General features: G+C 39.7%; 1 protein-coding gene across 1 annotated transcript in view; it reads left to right on the top strand.

Annotated features, from left to right (window-relative positions):
- Positions 1 to 6,574, top strand: part of SLC9A7 (solute carrier family 9, subfamily A (NHE7, cation proton antiporter 7), member 7) — a gene marked incomplete at its 5' end in the record, with an annotated part of 39,453 nt that extends 32,879 nt beyond the window's left edge. Inside the window, 2 exons of the mRNA XM_009866089.1 lie at positions 437 to 542; positions 6,326 to 6,574. Of these exons, the coding sequence (XP_009864391.1) occupies positions 437 to 542; positions 6,326 to 6,574 (355 nt within the window). The remainder of the gene's footprint in view (positions 1 to 436; positions 543 to 6,325) is intronic.
- Positions 6,575 to 7,293: the final 719 nt, after the last annotated feature.

Here is a 7,293-nt window from a genome sequence, read left to right as displayed (position 1 = left end):
GTGAGGACACCGGATGGACCGCAGTTCTTTATTTCCCTGTGCTGAGCCGCACAGGTATGTCACCTTATTACCTCTGGCTTGCACTCTTGACATCATGCGAAACACCCTTAGACCTCTTAACGTTAAAGATCTTGTGCCTCTGCTTGCTCCCTTTGGCTCCAGAGAGCCCAAAAGCTGGAAATGTTGGAACTTCTTGAAAATATCAGGGGAAAGGCAGCCAATTCCCCTTGCAGTAAATATGTGGGTTAAAGAAGCTGCCCTTAAAAGGATCAAGGGAAAAACATTCGGGGGAGGTTTTTTTGATTTCTTTGTTTACAGTTGCAGACTTTTCCCAGTGGATGTTTTCTGTACAATTGTTGAGCAGCACAGAACTACATTTATGTACAATTGTCTTTTTTGTTTTCAAGCACTGGTGTGTTTTCCTTAACTACTGAAGTTATTTAAAGCCAATTCTCACTCACAGTGGCCCTCCGTTAACCACAACTCTACCCAGCTGGTGCGGCCTGGTAGCCCGCTGTCTGACAAGTCCCCAGGTTTATGATGTAAGTAGAACTTCTGTGTTTTGTTTTTTTATTTGCTTATTTTCAGCAAAACGCTTAGTTTTTTTTTCTTTTTAGGCAAAAGGTTGCTATGATATACATATTGCAAGAAAGTGCTGGTTTGTCCTGGGCAGAAAAGATTTATGATGTTTTCCCCTGAGGCAACTGGTTCTGTTAGTAGAAACCAGGGATGATCTTATTGTTCAAAAGTGCATTAAAAAATAACGTTTAAGAATATTGGAAAACTTCAGGCCTGGTCAATAAACCGGTTCAGTGAATCACTTCAAAATATTCAGGCCCTTCTCAACACTTTTGGACAAGATTCTTTCCCTGTTACTGCTAAGGTTGTGTTGAGGTCTCCTTCAAAGAAGACAATGACACACTTACCCATGATGGAAAGAAATCTCGTAGAGCTTCCTCTCATTGTTTCCACTGTGAAATTTGAGAACACATTTCAGAAACAGTTAATCAGTTACTTATCTCAGTCTTGCAGGTCTCTATACTGTCTTTACAGCCTTGTTGTGCAATAATTAATGCTTCACTCTCCTATTACTCTCACAGGATCCTGATACATGTCATTCCTATCAGTACAGCACTTCTGTCATCTGCAGCTCAGCTGCTTGTAAATAAAACCATAGCCCTATGTGGGATCACTCAAATTTGCAGATTCTCTTGAATGGTAGCATCTCTGTGATGTTCTAGTAGTCTTGGACCAGATTAATGGAAATATTTTCCTAAAGAGTTAGGAATTCCACTTGCAACTTTGAAATACTTTCCTGTATTTCTTTCTGGTATCATTAGCATCTTTTACCTGAGGATAAAATTTCTTTGAAATGTGAAATGTCTGCTGCCTATTTGGAGCTATTAGTAATGCAAAAACCTGGCCTTGTTCCCACCTGTGCAATGCCACTGGAGATCTTAAAACAGCTCTAGGCTGGAAGGCATCCATCAGACCAATTAACCTGCTTAGGTGTTGCCCATGTGTCTGTTTATGTGTGTTCTTATAAGATTAGTTATCTAGTAATGGAGGATCTAACCAGAATGAACATGCCAGCTTTGGCTTTCATTTTCTCTAACAGCTTGGCTCTCTTTTTCTCTTGACTCTTCATTCTTTGCTACTACCACATATGGAAATTTATTCTTTAATTGGATTGGTTCTGTCACACACACGAGATGTTAGCTTCATCACTCAAAATGCTTATAAGGCTGCATATTTTGTTAAGGTGCATAACATGGAATTTTCCACATTGTATTCTCTCTTCTTGTTCCTATTTTGGTGCATTGCTCTGTTAGTCTTAGGAAAGAATATAATTCTGAGATTTTATTCCTAGTTTCTATCCAAGATTTCTGAACTATGCAGTTGCTTTTCATTTCTTTGTTTAGCTGGCTTTGCTGCACTCTGACTGTACCATTTTATTACCTTTTAAGAAACTATGGAATCTTTTTTTGCTTTCCTATTAAGTGCAGGAGAAGCACCTGAGTGTGCCATGTATTTGGGGGGACAGAAACTGCTTGGAACAGTTGTGCTTTCGTGAGGTACTTCCAGCAAAATTGAATGGTACATCTGAAAAAATTAAAGACTGAAGGCTTTGAATTAAACAAGCAAAAAAATCTGTAAATACTCGACAGAATGTAACACAGCTAGAAAATATGTTTCAAAACATGGAAGTAAATCCTAGATGTCATTCAGGCGCATGTCCTAACAGTTAAAATAACTAGATAGAGAAGAAAGAAGAAAGCGTGCAAGTATGTGTTTATAATGACTATATATTTGTGTATTAATTTCAGATTTTGTTTTTTTTTCCTTTGGCTTTATTATAGCTTTATTCAGAATTCATTTTTGCTTCTATGAGTGGAAGTACATGTTCTTATTTAGATGCCAAAGGGGGATTTTAAAGTCTGAAAATCAAATAATCCTATTACATAGTCCATCTACAACCTGTTCTGAAGTATGAGATCATGTCCTCTAAGGTTGAATTTGAATGGCTTATGGGTAAGTTTCTGAGTCAGCATACAAGGGGGGAGGTACAGTGAATTTTTGTCCAGAGCTTCTGTTACTATTCCTTGCTGATGTTCTCCCAGTGTTTTAAAACTGTGCCACTATGCTCACCATTAAGTGTTTTCCACCCAAATGGAATCAAAGATGGAACTTAAAAGCATGAAAGGTTGCTGTAGTTAGTGTTTAAAATGATAAGTGAATGAAAATTCACTCCTATTTTTCTCTCTGGGTATTATCTTCAGTACATGACCATTTGGCGGGGCTTTCCAATTTATCCCAAAATAATGTAGATCACTTTTTCTCTTTCCTTTTGATGTGTCCTTTGAAACTTTTAGTAATTCTGTTTCATCAACCATTTATCCCACGTGGAAGAAGCATCTGTGTATTATCAACTGCTCTTCCTGATGAAGCACTCTGGGAGATGTTGAGTTATTTTTTGCTTGTTTGTTCAGGGGTGTGCTTTATGTCCTACACACTCTCCCACCCTGTTTTTTTCTCTTTAAAGTTATGTTATTGCACCATACACAGTGTGGCAACTTGGTATGAAAGTAGAGGGAATGAATTATTTTTCTAAACATGCAAACCCAGTAAAGAAACTTCATTTGCAGTCCATGTAAGTCTTGGAGGAGGTAACTCTTAGTAAGAAAACTGCATGGCTGTGCCTTCTCTCTCCCATTTTTTAGTGGCTCTAGCTTCATAGCAAAAACAGTTCAGTTTCCTTGATGAATTTGAACTCAGCTGAGAAGCAGAGAAACTCTTAAGTGGAGGATCAGATTTAAGCTGTAGTATATTCCGCACGCTTCCTACCTGATGCTTTTGTTTTGGGAGCTGCAAGATAAATAATTTCTGATGCAGGTTTCATCATCTGTGGTGCTTGTGTTGTACCTGGCACTGGCAGCATATGTGGTGATGACCAGCGCCTTGTATTTGCACTGTGCTTTGCAAGTGCTGCTATTTTCATGGCCTTAGGAGGCAATAAAGACTGGCTTTGTGAGCATTAACTCTAAATAAGCTTTAGCCGTTTCAATGTCTCCAGCACACATTCTTTGGAACGTGAGCAGATTTTACCACAAGTGGGACAGAATGCTGTGAGGTCCCTCCAGGTTATGGTGAGCACATCAAAGCGAAATTCAGTCTTTTATAGAGTTTTGGATTTAGGTACTTAGCCATTCTAGTTCGTCATTTTAAGTGGTGAAGTTCAGACTTAGGTTTTTTGAGTGGATGGAAGCTATTCCTGCAGAACTGTAGGGGATTGCAGAGGCCGGTTTAGGGTTATTCTTGGAAGAATTTCAGGTCTCTAGGGATCTACTTGGATATATTTCCTGTCTTTCTTGAAAGAATTGTTCGTGCTGCGTGAAGCACAGTAGGTTTGTTCACCCATCCTCTTTGCTTACGAACACAGCAAATGCATATACTACATGGGATTGTTCATATGGATGTTCTCTGGGGAAATATATGAAATAAATTGCCTGCTGCTTCCAGTGCTATTCAGAAGTGAAATAAACAAGTGGAACTTGGCTCCTGCAAGGCAATGTTTGTTTGCTGTGTTGAGAGAAGATTGCTGTTTTCTCTGGAACTGATCATGCGCATGTATGTGTACGTATAGCCTGGGATGAACCAGCAAAGACTGAGTTAGGACTTGCCAGATAGTATAAAGCCTGTGGCCCTCTTGTCTCAGTATTTTTCTTTTCAGCTTTTTGGGGAAGCTTGAGTGTACTGTGTATTCTTACCAGTTCCTTATCTGATGGGTGGCTACGAGGATTCGCTGTTAAATAAGGTTGAGGGAGATGCTTTGGGAGCTTGCTGCAGCCGCTTCACATGTGGCCCTGGTATCGCAACGCCTCCCGGTGCGCTGTCAGCCCTGCCTTCCCCTCGTGGTGCTTCTCTAAGGGCAAACGTCATGAAAAGGCAACATGTGTTAGGGCTTCCCAGCTTCTTTGACTTCTTAAAATGTAACTGGTCAACAGTTGCAAACTGCCTGCTTCGTGCTTGTTTTTTCCACTTTTCATCTTTATTTGAATGTCGCTACTTCAAACCAGAATATATAGGGATATCACATTTTCTTAAACAGCCAATTATTTTGTGTTATTTTTTTATCATCTTGGTCATGTCCCTCAGTCTTTTTCGTTTTATTGCAACAGAAAGCTTGTAAAGGCTTTTTCTGCCAACTATAGCTGACCCTTTTAATTTCTGCCTTTTTTCTTTTTAAGGTAGTGACAGTAGTTCAGTGTTTTCTTTGCAATGAAAGAAAGTGGGTGTCTTAAACTGTATTTGCTCTTTGAGAACAGTGCTCTCTATCACAGTAACCCTGTCTCAGATAAACGATGATAAATTTGGATGCCACAAAAGTTCTAAAAAATTAGCATTCATTCTAAGCAGGGCTTGTCTTGACATTGAGCTGTGCACCATTTCTTTCGTTGGTTTTGGTAAACTACTGACATCTCTTCCAATCCTCATTAGTTAAATATTCTGTATCATCTAGAGGCTTCTGCTGCTTTATTTTGGCTGATTATCATTCTGAAGCAATGACAGGAAGATTCCCCAGGAAGTTTTATTTAGCCAGGTGCTGCATTTTTCATCATGAACAGATTAATCAGCATTTTCAGTCTCAGGTGCCCTGAACTCTTGTTCTGCAATACAGGTATTGACAGGCATCCCATCTCACGTAGTCTATGCCCTCCTTCCTTTTGCTAGAGTGGAAGAAAATTACATATTTTGAGGGTTTAGTCTGACTGATGTCCAGCCTACCAAGGAGAACAGCAATACACACTTATGCTAAGTGGTATGGACCTACTCACACGGGGAAATAATTGCTTTCAGCTGCAAAAAGTCAAGCTTACAGTACTGATAAATTGTCACCAAGTATGAGGAAGCCCTATTTTCTTCCAAATTCCACTGTTTTGACTTTTACCAAGACCATGCTAAACAGGAGTGCAATGTGGCACAATTGCTTGCTGTTGTATTATGCTGTGTAGAGAAATTGTGTTGTTACACTTCAGCAGTTTCTAGTCTCTGACCGTATATTTCATCACATCTCTGTCAAAATAAATTCAAAGGAGTTTGTGAGCCACTTTCTTAAAGGATCTTGAAAAGAAAACGTGTCAGAACTAGGTTGAAAACTGTAAAGCACGTACTTTCTTGTCTCGGTCTTTCGTACTTTTATGGCTCAGGAGCATTCTTAAGAACTAGGTCAAGTGATTTTCTATTTAGTACCAGGTAAGAGTAAGCAGAGAGTTTAAAAGAGTGTGGTTAGTTTTTTATCTATAACAAGGATTTGTTGAGGAAAACTTGAATGCAAAGAATTTGGGCTTAATGAGTTCTTTCCAGTTTGCATAAGTCTCTCACTCATGAACTTGACTAATCAGCAACAGATGCAACTCTGAGTCTGTATCTGGAGTGACTGACTTAACTGTGCTTGGTCTCCAGTCTTTCTCCTGTGCTGCCTTCTAAACTGTCATGTACAAACTGTTACGTACTGCTTCTCTCTCTCGTCCTTCTGGTAAACTTCCAGTGTTTTTAAATCCCTAGTTGCCTGTTTCATAACCTAGTTCTTGGATTCATCTCTTCACAAGAGCAGTGCTTATACAGAGAGCAGTAAGCTGATTTGCAAAGACTGGGTTCAAGGTTATTTTTAACACTTCTTAAGCTGTAACTTTGCAGCTTACTGCTTCTGTATTGACATGTGGGTAAACTCTTCTGTTCAGTCACCTTCTTAGCAAAGACAGGATGTTGTGCACTGTACAATGATTTTTCTTCTTTTTTTTTTTTTCTTTTTCCTGTTCTTCAGAATCAAGAACAGCTTAGAGAAGAGGATTCTGATTTTATTCTGAATGATGGTGACCTCACTGTGACATACGGTGATACAACAATAACTGCAAACGGTTCTTCTGGCCCCCATACAGCTACCACTAGCCTTGACGGCAGGAGAACAAAAAGTAGTTCAGAGGAAGCACTGGAACGGGATTTGGGAGCAGCAGATCATGAAGTTACAACCAGGGGTACCCGGCTAGTATTTCCTCTGGAAGACAATGCATGATTACTGACTCAGTAAAAATAACTCTCGCTCTGTGGATGGATGAAGGAAGACTGCAGGCCACTGTGTCACTTGAGGTGGGGATGTTTGTTTAAACAAGTTAACGTGCATAAGTGGTTTTACTAGGGTCTGAAGATGTCACCTGTGTTTTTTACTCAAGATGCTGACAGTGGGGTTTTCTGAACGTCTGAAAACAGACAAATGAGAAAACTGGTCATTCTCGTCTTTCCAACCGTGTATTGAATCCAAGTACAACTAGCACGCTGCAATTGTCTTGTTCAGCTGCAGCAGCTCTCTCTGAAGAGAGGTACATCAAAACGTTGGCATAGAACTGAGCTTGTGAACATGGAAGAAGAAATATGAACGTGATAATTGTCATGAGACAAAGAAGATGTGTGTGTATCTGAAGGTGGAGAAATCCGTTGTTAACTCCTCTCATGAGCCTGAGGAAACTATAAAGTAAAGCAGGACAGCATGCATTAGGACTGCAGGGTGTGGGAATGCAAGACTGTGAGGAATCTGTTGCTGCAAGCTGTACCTAATGTATTTCAGGGAAAAAAAAAAGGGAAAAGAAGATTTCTTCACTGACCTTGTGTTTATATAGGAAGGCAATGAGAGCTACTTGTCCCTTTAGCTTTGGGTGACTTGAATATTACTATTAGCCTAACTTCTAGTGCCTCAAAAGAAAAACATCTGGCTTCCTCTGTTCTAAGATGTATCTG

This window comes from Apaloderma vittatum, unplaced genomic scaffold (assembly GCF_000703405.1).
Source record: "Apaloderma vittatum isolate BGI_N311 unplaced genomic scaffold, ASM70340v1 scaffold383, whole genome shotgun sequence".
Taxonomy (NCBI): Eukaryota; Metazoa; Chordata; class Aves; order Trogoniformes; family Trogonidae; genus Apaloderma; species Apaloderma vittatum.
This window is presented reverse-complemented; position numbering and strand designations above follow the sequence as displayed.